Here is a 14482-nt window from a genome sequence, read left to right as displayed (position 1 = left end):
TTATTGTACCATAGTAAATACAAGACTCAAACAAAAAAATAACTATTTACATAATATTTTTACAACAATTTTATGTTAAAATGTTTTAACAATATTTTAATCTACATATTTTTTCATTTTATTAAAAGTGTAACAGATAACTAACGTATATATAATCTGTTCATTATTCATTTAATTTGAATACACAAGCGCTGTTGTTTCCGCATGGCAGAAAAGAGATCGTTTACATGCAATGAAAATAAAATATAAAAAAAATATTTCAATATGGCGCGAAATTTCTTAAGTATAATTAACATAAGTAGACATTGAAAAATGTATTTTGTTTATTATTTTATTTTATTTTTGCTATATGATTCAAGCGTGTGTAACATAAAAAGCGATGGATGCGGATTCAATTCCCACTCGACGGAATTATTATAAAGATACCATTTTATTTCCATAGATGGCCTACCAATTACAGGTATGTTTTAACTTATATGTACAAAATGGCCGAAACTAGAATGAAATGATATTAATTTTCCTTTTATCATACGTCAACTAAATTATTTTGTCTTTCCTAAATGACGCTTAAAAATAGTAAAGATTAAATAAAGACATTGTTATTCTTAAACTCTTTATTCTTCTTAATTTATCTTCTCGAGACCTCATTTAGGTCTCGGCAAAATGTTGTTTATAGCCTATCTCTATTTTATGACCTAAAGTAAGAAGTATGTGGGTGCTAAAACTTTACCGGCGGCGGCGTGCGCAATCAGAAGTTATTGTTACTTTTATTTTTGGAAGTTTCTTTTATAGATATATATGTACGTGTGTAAAATTGCTTTTATTCTCTTGATATTTTTGTATATTGGGTAATTTTTATGAATTCATTATATATAATTCATTACATATAAAAAAAAATATTCCCGGCGTTGGCTCAACACTCAATGCGTCGAAAAAATCAGCGGAAAGTGGGGAACGGAGTTTCTTAATATTAGGTTCCCTCTGAAGTATATTATTCATTGAAAATATCTGTATATTTGTCATACATCCAGAATTACGGCCAGAATATGCTACTAGGTAGTTAATAAGACTATTAATTTGAAACGAATATTTTGTAAATTTTATGAAAATAACAACTTTTAACATTATTTGTATTTATTAACTACTAATATTATTTATATTTAATTTGTCTTCTCGTCTCCAGGGCGCGTTGCAGACAGTGCAAAGTGCGGTGATGCGCCGCGAGCGCGCTCGAACGACACATGCATGCCGCCCGCGCATCCGGTTAGTACTTACGAGTAGATGTCTACTATATTCATATTTAGAGACCATCGTGACATAAAGGTGGGACTATAAGAACGACGGTTTTGGGTTTGATTCCCATTCGGGGGAAAATATTTTGAATTTTTTGCTCTGGTAAGGAGGCAAAGCCTACTAGCTCTGCCTACCCTGATATGTGCAGGATATAGCGTGAAGCTAAAAAGAAAAAATATATATTAATATATTAGATTATTAAGATTATTATTATATAACACTGCCAAAAACATACAATACTGATATAATTAGTACATATTGATTTTATATGAAACCAATCTACTAAAATGTAATAAATGTAAAAGATTTTTAAATGCATACATTTCATTAACATAGTTGCTATTTACTTAAAACCATAAGTATTATCGAGATATTTTTATAAAAATAACTTCAATAAGTAACTACACGAATAAAAGTCAATCAAGCTTTTATCTGACTCATTGCGGTGGAAAAACCAAAGTGGAGTGTACAGCAAACATATTTTATCATTCGTGGCTGATAAGAGTGGTTGGTTTAAAGCTTTACCAGAAAATAAAAAAGAGAAAAAAGTGTAGAATTTCTGTTGACTAGTTGCTCGCTTCGTTTGCCTACTCTACTTGACTTTGCTCTTTGTAATGATGATTAAAAAACTCATTTTTTTGTGTTATATCACGTAAATGACACTTCCTTGGCAGCAGAGTAAACAGAGAAAACCTGGGAACCTAGTGCTTAAGACACTCCGTTCCCATTTCGGTACTTCCGATACGATAATTTGTAAATAAAAAAATAGGGAAATATATGAGAGATACAGTGTTTAACAAAAAAGTGCTTATATCTGCACATCTATCATAATAAGGTAAAAATAACATAAATTTATGACACTACCTCAATTTCATTCCGCCCAGTTTAAGATAAGTAATTATATTTCAATTATAACGAGACCCGTCACTTTCATACACTAAACAAATACAAAATTCACTTAAATATATCAAACCACAATACATTTTAGTGAAAGTATTTCTGTTTTAGCGTATTTTGTTCATTTTATATAACACATTAAATTTCTTTTAGACGCTCATTTTAAATGTGCTATTCAAATAATTACAGCTTTCAAAGGGAGAGTCAAGTATTTTATTTACAAGCATTTTACTTTAGGTTTTTGTATGAAATATATATTTTATTATCTTTACATACCTGGTACAAAATAAAATGACTTCTCTATGAATATATGAATTTTGATGCGGCTTTCAGCAATAGATAGAGTGATTCTTTTGGAATATTTACAATTATGTATAAAATATTTTATTAAATATAAAATATTTTATTTTATTAATTTTTATTTAAATTTATATTTTCATTTCTTCGCTCTGGTTTCGAGGCAAAGCGAGGTGTTGGGTTCACTCAACACACCATGCCTCCAGAAATCGGCGGAAATTTGACACTAGGCTCCTTCTGCCTACCCTGCTGTGTAGATACAGCGTGAAGCTGATTTAATAAAATTCGCTGGTAACGAGACAGAGCGTGGCGTTGATTAAGGCCACTCAATAAGCAATGCCTCTAGAATTCCTCAACAAGGGGGGAACCTTAATGAGAATGGAGTGTTTTAACACTTGATCCCTGTACTCAGGTTCCCTCTGCTTACCTCGATATGTGCCGTATACAGTGTGAAGCTAAAAAAAATGTATATTAGAACTAGCTGATTAACTTGGTAAATGGACTATCGGATACAAAATATATGTTTTCAGTCAGAACCAGTACTTTTTGAGATTAGGAAGCCGCGAGCGAATAATTTAATATTTTCTCGCGTTTTAATTAAGGGTGAAATTTATAATAATAATTTTGCTTACGGTTTATTCGTAATACCGCTAGTTCACTGAAGAATTTGAGCTAAATTCTTTACGTGGCTCCTTGAGTATTAGTTGCAAATTCTTCAAAGTCCTCCACTCGGTAAGATTACTTTAAGACGTTGTTGGTTATACGAGTTCATAGTAAATTGCTTGAATTGTTTGAAACTTCTCAAGGATATCATAATGAATTTATATAATATTTCTTCATTTATTTAAATAAGTGAATTAGTATCTAGTTTTTTAGTCTAGACAAAGAGAAATGCAGCGTGCTTTGCATAAACACTTTGCTCCTAAAGTATCTAAATTACTAAAGTATTTTAGTAGTTTAAGTATTTTAGTTAGTGTAGTTTAATATTTTTATTTCTTCGCTCTGGTGTCGAGGGAAACCGCCGCCATTCAACACGCAATGACTCCAGAATTCGGAAAAAAGTGGGGAGCAGAGTATATTAAACTCTTAACACTAGGCTTCATAGGGAATGTAATAAAAATAATATAATTATCAAATTCTATATCCTAAGTCAGACTAACTGCTGTATATTTTAGAATAGATATCCATTATAAAGCCAGTAGTACACAAGCACCTAATTATCGTTAGCGTTTAAATTATGAAATCGTTTATGTCCATTAGAGAATAACTCCTGTAATAACGGTTCGCACGATTTATAGCGTACTACTAATTATTGAGCTGGTTACTTCTACTACAGCTGCTACAGCTGCTACTACTAGAGGACGTGATCTTTGAAATTACAATGTTGTTTCCTAGTTAGTATACAAAGAAATTAAATTGTAATTTTAATTTAAACTGGTTAAAATCTCTCTTTTATTGCCAACTCTTTTTACGACTTTTATAAGTACACTAGATATAACTCAAGCCAGTCGTGGCGCAGGGGCACAAGCGGGCGATTGTATTGCCACAGGTTGTGAGTTCGGTTCCCATTTGAGGAAATAAAATATTTCATATTTTGATTTCCTCGCTGTGGGGGCGAGCTCCTTCGCTAAACACACAATGCCTCCAAAATTCGGAAAATAGGTCACGACAGTGTCTTAATGAGAACGGAGTATCTTAACACTAGGTTCCCAAGTTCCCTTTTGCCTACACTGCTATGGCCACATAATCTCAGGATTGAATAATATGAGTAATTTATGTTATTTTTGGTTTAGTTATAAATAATAATAGGATATTAATTACGTTTCACGCGTACCGACCGTCGTCGTCAGGATACGGTGATACACACCATTAAATTTGCTAAGCCTCATTGAGTGGATCTATTTTTGTATATTGAGGCTTTGTGCCAAGTTCTTGGTAGAATGATTATAGAAAATTAGTTATTTATATTATGTTAGTTATTTATATTATTGGTAAACAAATATTAAAACATATTGCAAGGATCATGATTCAGTAATTTATAAAGCGTTTTAAGAATTTAATTTTCTGATTTCTACAAAGAAATACTAAACTTTCTACATAGAAGTTAAAATAAAGAGAAAGTTTATGACTCGATTCTCTTCGCTCTCCTTTCAAAATTAAATAAATATTTTAAAAATAAAAAAATATATAAAAAAATAAATACTATTATACCAATTGTTTTATGCTATAACTAAGCTAATAAATGCACTATCTTCAACGTCGTCAGTTATGTAGTTCCGGTCGACTTTACAGCTCATTAGGCTTGAAAAGACCTCGTTTGCAAGTTTCCTAGAAACCCATAGAGTAAAATACACATAAACATAAATCACTCATATTGTTCACATGTATCGATTATTTATTAGTTCAATAACGTAAGTTTTTTTAAATCTATTAAAATGCTTAAAAATGCATTTATACGCTTGAAAGAACGTACAATACGTTTTTAGGTCTATCATATAGGAAGGAAGATTTATGGAGGAGATTATTTTTTTTAAATTTCACGCTGTATCCCGATTATGTCAACGGAAGAGGGGATTATATATTCAGATATTTCGTTTCCCCATTTTTTGAGATATTATCACCAAAGTAGGGAAATAAAAATAATTCATTCCCACGAGTGGAAATCGAACCATCAACCGCCAGACGTCAAAGGTTGTATCGTAGCACCACAACGGTCCTGAACAAACAAAAAAACTACAGTAAAATAAGCTAATTTGCTCATAATTATAATAAAACATAAAATACACAATCTCACGTTCTAAAAGTTAATTAACTCAATCAAACCAGTGAAAGTGAAAAGTGAAGATTTTTTCCCAAATCACTATTTACTTTTACTCGAGCTTTTACTATAATTTCTTTATGTAACGATCGCCCACGAATAGGCAATGAGCCGTTTAATTCTATAGAAGATCGTGACTGGTGGACTAGTGGAGTTTGCTTTACAATATTGACACGTGACTGGATCGAGTGAAATTAAGAGTTGATGTCCATTTGAATGTTAAGGGACATTATACGTGTCGGTTTTGCTAATATAATGTTTGCAATAATTAGTGTTGTTTATTGTTTTAGTAATTGTTCTATGAAAATATATAGTGAGGCCAGTCGTGGGTACACGTGTGCAAAGCGCCGCGTTAAGCTCCGACACTCAACACGTAATGCCTCCGGAATTCGACGGAAGGTGGGAATTGGAGAGTCTTATATAAGCGTGTATATTGTATAAAAAAAACGAATTATTGCGAAGCTGATAAAAAAAATTGTGCTAGTGTATAATTCCAAAAAAATATAGTCCAAATGTATTTAGTAATTATTTTAATAAGTTTATAAAATTTCGAATACTAAAGGTAAAATTTTCTGTACGAATTATCAAATTGTATAATATTAACAAACTAATTACTTAAATAGAAAAATATTTTTTTAAAACACACTGTTCATTGATACAAATGAAAACACCGATAAAATAACCATATTACTATTGCATGCATTGAAATGAAAAAAAAGTAGAATAAAATGAAAAAAGCTTTATATTTAATGTAACTGAAGCAATATTTACACAATCCGTATTTTCGGTACCTACCTACTTGATCCGCATGAAATGGACTTGTAGCGTTACAAATTGATTCCGATTTATTGATGGATTTTTAGCAAAGCTACCTAAAATAAATATTGAATGTTCCGTTTTTAGGGCCGATTTAACGTTTGTATAAAATGCTATTATTAATTTTGACAACAGTTAGAAACAAAAAGAGACCAAAGTGGTGTAGATATGGCGATTATTATGAGTTTGATTCCTTCTTCTAGCGGGTGATGCTTAGGCTGAACATATTCGTTTTAAATGAGCAGCCCTTAAGGCCCACTTTACTCGCGGTGGAAACCAGGCTTTGTGCTATTTTGGGGAACTGAAACCAAGACATAAATAAGAGAACTAAGAAAAGAAACTAAGAGAACATAGTGATCTACTCTTTTTCTTCATTTGAAGATAAAAGAACACAGTATTGACTTAAATTCACAATGGAAAAATTTTACTCTAAGTCTCAATAATAATAATTCCAAAATAGTAGCATTTATAGCATTTTTATTGAAAATGTTTTCTATTGAAATTTAAAACCCCTAGCTCCGGCCTACGCTGCGATCTATAATGGCCTCTTTTATGAAGCAATCCATCTGGTCGACATTTAAAGTATATAAAATATACAATGTATTGGAGAAAAATATAGTAAAATATAACCTCTGACTCTGAGTATAACAAATTCAGATTATCTGTGATAAAACAACTGCTTAAATTATATGTAGGTAATATATTTAATTGGAATTACTTTTTAATATTCTCATAGTTGAACTCGACTACAAAAAATTAAGACAGTAACTTTATACAAAAAAAGGAAATTGGTCGATAATACAATTCTTTACACAGATTTGGACCGAACTCTTTAAACGAACAAACATAATATTAGGTTCTTGCTTAACCTACTATGCCCAAAAAGTGTCAAGCAACTAAAAACATACAAAAAACAATCATAAAAAAGAAAAAAATCTCCTTACGTGTAGATACCGTTGCAAACAACAAAATTGTATAATTTATTATATCCTTCTCTTATAGCCTAAGCTTTAATTATATCTAGCGGCCATTTTGTTTTAATTTATCTTTCACTTATCTTAGTCAAGTATGATATCCGGTTCATAAAATTGTTGAGAATAATTGAAATATAAGTACTTTAGTTTTATAGCTTTAAGGCTTTATTTTAATAATATTTTTACAATAGCGAATTGATTGTGTGTCTCCTAGTGCTTTTTATGTTTCTTCCTCCAGTACCATTATTACAGTATTCTCGAAGATAAGAGATGTCTTTCTACTTTTCTTATCACTTATTCTTGCTTCATTAATATTTTTTAGCTTTCTTTTGTCACTCTCAACGTATATATACGTACGTACGTATCGTATATTTTTCATTCTAGATATCATATAAGTTTTATATATTTATAAATATTTTATATACTGTAAACCTGTCTAGGTGATGCTGTTATAACATTGTTAGCAACAGATGTAATAGTGTATACACTATTACATTTATTGCTATAGAAAATGACTATGATCTTTCTATAAATAATAGATGAAGTGTGAATAATGCTGCGTCGTATTCGTTCATTAGACAATGACTCTGTACTTCTTATAAGATAGTTTCTATAAAACGGACTTGCGAAGTCAAATATATAGAAAGATATATAAAATTATATATACCTAGATATTTAGGAAAACTTATAAATTAATCAATGCAGCGATATTTGAACCCGCACCCGCCCAAACAAGTATATTTTATAAAAATATGATATTCACCACTCTCTTAGTAAAATATAATGCGAGTTTTCCTTGTAAAACGCCGTTCATCTAGTTCATGACAGGGTTTCGGATCGATTGAAATTCCTCTCCATATTGAAAATCTTTTCGCGTTTATTGAAAATATCTGTAACATTCCACCATTTTGAAGAGAGTTTTGAATTTCATATATAATATGATTTAACACCTACATAATTATGTATGTAGAGGGACCGAAGTTAAGTTCCCCGGCGTTACGTTATGTAGTTGGGACTCCAATATCCAATATTAGTTATTTATTTTATTATTTAATTCTATTTTTAATAATGCTTAAAATAATTATAACAATTTACACTAAACATATTTAAATATTTTTTCAACTTTTTATAGTTAAGTGGCATAGTTATTCAGAACAGAACAATTACACTTATAGTTAGGGAGGCGAAGCAGCAAACTGTGGAGTCACTCGAGCGTCATTGAGACCTATTGGGTTGCGAAGCTTAGATGATAACAAGAAAAAAATGTCATATAAAAAATTTCGTTTGACCGGTGGGTTGAGGGGCTATAGATTTTCAAAAATGTAAAAAAAAACTGTTCCATGGACATACTCGAGCGTGTCAGATATTGGTATCATCAGTTGCCTACGTCTTCTTAAGCATGAAAATATGTTAATCTGACAGTTTCCATAGTGGAGGTGGTCGTGCGTAAGAGTTAAAAATGGCAAAAAAAATAATATTGTCGAGCGCGTCAGATTTTCTAAGGGGGTGTTAAGTGAACCTAAAAAAAAGCTCTTATGTAATAATCTGACACTTTGGATGTGACGCAAGTTCGTAATCGTTGTTTGAAAATGCAAAAAAAATTCGTCATCTTGAAATACTCGAGCGCGTCAGATTAAGATATATATGGTTCATCTTCATGCCCTAGACGTGATATCTCAAAATCAGACGATTATCTGAAGGGACTTGCTTAATCTGACAATTATTAACATTTATTTAAGCCAATACAAGAAACAAGTCAGCTTTACGTTGTATCCCGTACACAGCAGGGTAGGCAGAGGAAACCTAAGGTTAAGACAGTCTATTCCCCACTTTCTGCCAAATTTTGAAGGCATTGAGTGTTGAGTAGCAGCACTTAACGTCACTGTTTTGCCTCGACACCAGAGCGAAGAAATGGAAATATAAATTTCAATAAATATTTCATCTCCTGGAATGGAGATTGAACCCACAACCAGTCGGTTTTACAGTCACACTCTGTGCCCCCGCGCCACGGCTGACCTCAATTTTTTTATTCAAAGCTCAAGAAATAGAATGTAACTAAAAGAATGTATGTTTGAAATAGAATACTTGTATTTATGAAAAAAAAATACAAAAAAAAAATACTTTTTCAAGTATTTTTTTAAATTATCTTCTTTATTGATGAGTTAGGGACTAATAAAAAAAAGAAAGAGGGAGATAGGAATAGAAATACGGTGAGAGGAATATATGCAATTCTTAGGTACATCGAACTTTATCGATCAATTTCTATTACTTCGGCTTGCGGAATTTGTCAGATTATATATTTTTCGTAATCCTTGAATGATTCCCTCCAAAATAAAAAAAAAATTAGCCGCGCTCGAGAATGTCCAGATAACGTTTTTTTTTTACAACTTTGGAGCCCTCCCCCGTCTTTGCGTCACTCTCAAATTGTCAGATTAGTGGAATATACACGATTTAGCATGTAACTAACTTACCCTACTTTAATCTGATGCGCTCGAGAATGTCCGATGATCAATTTTTTTTTACTAATCTGATCCTTTATCCTAGACGCGCGGCTATACATATGAAGCTAATATTTGGTGGAAGTACGTAACCGAGTACAAGGAATCCCCAGTATCTTAATCTGATGCGCTCGAATGACTCCACAAAGTCCCCTCTTCGCCGCCCCTACTATTATTATGGAAGAACTGAAGCGTGAATGAAGATAGAATGGGGTTAAACTTATAGTTGCTTGTCTTTCCTTTCGTTAGAAATTAAATATGTAGGTTTGGTGAAGCCATCGTGGGCTGGTGGTTTCTAGCAGTATAGCCGATGGTGTGGAGTTTGATTCCCACTTAGAGGAAATGTTTGTGTTTAAATTGTTTGTTATTCTTTGGTGTAGTTAGTAGTTTTGTTAAGTCGCGTTAGATTCCGCTACTTAGCTGGCGAGAAGTCGTTGCGCCTGGAATTTGTGGGGCTCAGGCAATCCTTGATACAATGTGTATTGATACAATGGATCAAGATCTCTAATGTTAAGGCAAAGCGAGTATTTTTTATCCATACCTATATTATAAATTCGAAAGTAACTCTGTCTGTCTGTCTGTCTGTCTGTCTGTCTGTCTGTCTGTCTGTCTGTCTGTCTGTCTGTCTGTCTGTCCTTTACGTAATCAGGGCCAAACCGCTAATTTAATTGTGATAAAATACTCATATAGAGATACTTGAGGGTCCCGGGATGAACATAGGATACTTTTTTTTTCTCATATTTGTAATATTTTCGATATATACCAATATATTAAAATAATTAATTTGACAAGGAATTTATTCCGCCATGTTAATAACAATCATCGCTACGCGTTGCTAAGCAACGATTTGCAAAGTTTGTTGTTTTAAGAAAACGTCACCCAAAGTGAGTTTGCTTAATGCATACATGGCGCGCGCCCATATAGATTCGTATACATTAACAAAAATTAGATGATTTCTATAATTTGATATTCATCCTTATGCAAATAAATATAAGAGTCACTTTTAGCATTTCATCTAGATGGAAATTATAGTTTACTGTATAACATTCTAATAAATAATTAAGATGTCACTGATTCCAAATGACCTAGCCTACGAGTGGTATTGTATGAACGACGCGAACGGGCAGATGACTTTGATGATTTTGTAAATTTTTATATATTTTCGAATTACTATTATTTTTTATGTAATTATTTGCTGCTTATAATTAATTTATCTCAGTTCGGTTATCTATACCGATGTTATACACTTAAAATATCTTAAACATATCATTTGAGATTTTATTTAATAATGTTCGCAAAAATTAATAATTATTTAATATAGAAAAATGTTTAGTACGCGCGCACGGCAAACTTTAGGTACTTTTTCTAATATTAAGAATTTCCATTAGTTACTTTTATTTCTTTTGTTTGTTCATTTCGGTTACTCAGATATTTTTTCTAATAATAAATCTCCACTTATTATTATTTTTTAACTTATTTTAATTATTTAGGCTTATATTTTCGCGGGCGTAGCCGCGTCCGGGCCCACTAGTTTTATATATATTTTTTTTAATCCGATGAAAACATTATTTATTAAAATGGTTCGTCTTTATACGCGATCGAATCTAACTAAGGCACCGACGAAAGTGAAAACGACCTTAAAACATATATAAACAGTCTGCGGTGTTACAGAACGTAAAGTAATGAAAATAGTATAGAGTTTATTTTGTTTCTATAATCTTGTTATTTATTATGTATTTTTAAAGGAAGTCGTTTTGTTATTACAATATTATACAAATAAATGTTTTTTTCGTTTTATATTATAATTTTTATCACTAAAATTTCTATGAAGAAATATATTTATAAATTTTATGATTGATTGATTGATTGATTTCTCGATATATGGCAAATTTTATGTATATAGCGTAGTGATTGGTCACTTTACTTTTTGCCAATTTCGTACCAACTTTTAATATAGTTTTACAACGAAAAATCAGTACGAGATACCATATCCACTTCACTGTTCTAAGGCGCCATAGACGTCTGGTACAATTGACAAAAACAAATATTGGAAAAATAAAACAAGTACCATAGAAAGTTGAACGATTCATTTTTATTTCTTTTACTTGGTTGGAAAAATTGAATGATAATGACTGTTTGATGAGATATATTGAGGTCAGTGGACTGTGGAGTGGTGCTGGTTTTTTTCTATATTCACGCATCAATCTTGGTCTCGTGACTTTTTTGTATTTTTGCGGAATAGACAGAGAGAATTCGATTTTGATATTTTCTGTTTTCCATTTTTTATTCATTTTGTAGCACCATATAACTGGAAACTATCTTTTCTTTTACATTCACGCTGTATCTTGTTTTTATACAGTAAGGAAGTAAGACGGCACCTAGTGCTAAGACATTCCATTCCTCACTTTATGCTCTATCTTGGAGAAGGAACTCAACGCCGCGTTTTGTCTTGTTAAACGAGAAATTAAAAATTAAGAATTCTAAAATGCAATATTCTCTCTTAAGTGTTATATAAAGCATTCAAAATAGTATCTATGATTTAATTATAGTATGTTAATATAAGTTTTCCTTCTATAATAATTACTTGCAAAACTTAATTAGTAAATTTTCTCTTTTACAACTGATTATGTCACATTGTTATGTATAGTAAAACTTACAACACTCTTACCGAAAATATACGTGGACTGAATTTTAATCGTTCTATTAACTTTGCTACCGTTCTAACAAATACGAAGAGTAAATGTTTCGAAGTTGGTATACGCTATGAATTTTTATATGAAAATCTTTAGTTTTCACGTCACGTTGCTTTATTGGTGTATTAATTATAATTTGTTTTATATTAATTTATTATGTGTTCTACATCATCTATTTTGACAGCGTCTGGCTGTGAACGCGAAGTTTGTGAGTTCGAATTCTACAAGTTCGCTATTGTAACAAGACAAAGCGCGGTATTCCCGTTCAAACTTGTGGGGAATACCCCACTTTCCTTTTTCCTTCATATATTTATTTTTTACGAAAATTAAATGTTTTTATTTCTTCCCTTTAGTTGAAAGACAAGACGCGGCGTTTGGCCGAAAAGTAGGAAACGGAGTTTCTCAACACTAGGTTCCTACTTTTTATCCATCTGTATGCAGAATATAGTGAAAATAAAAATTGTGAAAGCTATGTTAAAATTAAATAAATTAATTCAAATTCGAAACTGCAACGAAATGTAATTAAAAATATAATACAAGCTTACTTCATTAAATTGTAAAGTTTGTACCTCATTAGGCCGAGCGTTCTCAATAGAATTTTAATAAACCCCCAGTTCTGGTTATGACGGAATATTATCTATCGAATCTAGATGATATCGTGTGAGAACGGCCACAATGTAACTGGACTTAAATTGGGTGCTTAAACTCTACTTTCATGTTATTTATGGTGGCATTGAATATTTTTGTGGGTTTAAATTTTGTGATTTTGCCTTTAAAAATATTTGTTAAAAATTTTATTAATAGTCATTTATAATTTTGCTGAATATATCAATTATTATATTTTTAAAGCGTTATTCCTCACTAAGTACATATAGAATATTTTGTAAAAATATTTTTAGAAAACGTTTATTAAATTAAACGTATGACGAGATTTGAAGCCCCGCTTCTTGGAAAACGTCCAAGTGTTCTTAACATTAAGTCAAACGATTTTATTAAGATGCCAAGGTTTTATACGCTGCTTGTATCTTATTTATATTAATAGCATCGGTTTAGGATATTTTAACAAATTTCAGCTATCCAAACATTTTATTGTTAAGAATAATTTTTTTTGGAATAGAAATTACATATTTGATTATTTTTAAAGTATTAGCTATGACAAAGTAAGTCAGTCAATCAGTTTGATCTCTTTATTATTAGTAAACTATAATATTAAATACTAAAGTATTACAAATATATTTAACTACTCAAACCAAGCGTGCCAATAACATAACCACATAGGACGTGTGTCTCAAATTGAAGGAGGCAAGTAAACACAATAATGTTATGTTATGGATGTATTGTTCACCCTTTTCGGGGTGCGGAAGTAAGGTACGATTGGTAACGGTCGGGTTAAAATTTACTCAACTCTGATTTAGGTCAGCCTATGTCTATTTATGTATGTATGAGCTATAGGGAAATATGTTACCTCATTTTGAAATATTATGGCAATATTACGTGTACCTGTTGTTGTGAAGTTGAGAGCTGTTGTGTGTGCTTAATGAAGCGTTTGAAATATAAAGAGTCTAACGTAGTGTTAAGACACTTCCATTCTTCATTTTCTGAAGAGTTCTGAAGATATGTAAGTAGTGAGTGATGAAATTCAAAGCCGCGCTTTGTCTCTTATCGATTAAAATGAAAATATGAAATATATCATATTCTCCAGTAGGAATCGAACCGGCAACATGTCGTGTTTACAGTCGCATGCTTGTGCACTTGCGCCACGACAGGCGTCAATAATTTCACAGGTACTAGAGGTACCTAAGCTTAAATAAAATAGTTTGTAAACGTACTTACTCATGTATAGAAGTAGTTAATAATATTAACTTGAATATGTAATAGACAATTGCTTAATAAAATTAACTTACTACTGCTTTCTGTATTATGCTAGCCAGGTTTAAAGCTTACAGTAATAACATTTCATAACTCTAAAACTTTTAATTCATGCAACAATTTTAAGTATATTTTGTACTAAGTTTCATAAGAGCAATATTTTCAGTTTGATACATTTGTATATCGTTTGAGAAATGGCTTTTAGCGATATTTTTCATACAAAACATAAATATACGAATTTCTATTGAAAGTCGTGCTTCACAGAAATACGAGTACGTTATCGAGTGCAGTGCTCCAAAATACTTTGCAAATATACGTTTAAATATA

At 31.3% G+C, this 14482-nt stretch overlaps 1 protein-coding gene across 2 annotated transcripts in view; it reads left to right on the top strand.

The window, feature by feature from the left end:
• Positions 1-14482, top strand: part of Sb (serine proteinase stubble) — a 98693-nt gene that overhangs the window by 12022 nt on the left and 72189 nt on the right. For both annotated transcript variants that reach the window (XM_085201997.1, XM_085201996.1), the window contains exon 2: positions 1184-1263. In XM_085201997.1, coding sequence (XP_085058123.1) covers positions 1242-1263 — 22 coding nt within the window. In that variant the 5' untranslated portion in view covers positions 1184-1241. The remainder of the gene's footprint in view (positions 1-1183; positions 1264-14482) is intronic.

This window comes from Heliconius melpomene, chromosome 18, assembly GCF_056956725.1.
Source record: "Heliconius melpomene rosina isolate 202511_hmr_F chromosome 18, ASM5695672v1, whole genome shotgun sequence".
NCBI lineage: Eukaryota > Metazoa > Arthropoda > Insecta > Lepidoptera > Nymphalidae > Heliconius > Heliconius melpomene.
This window is presented reverse-complemented; position numbering and strand designations above follow the sequence as displayed.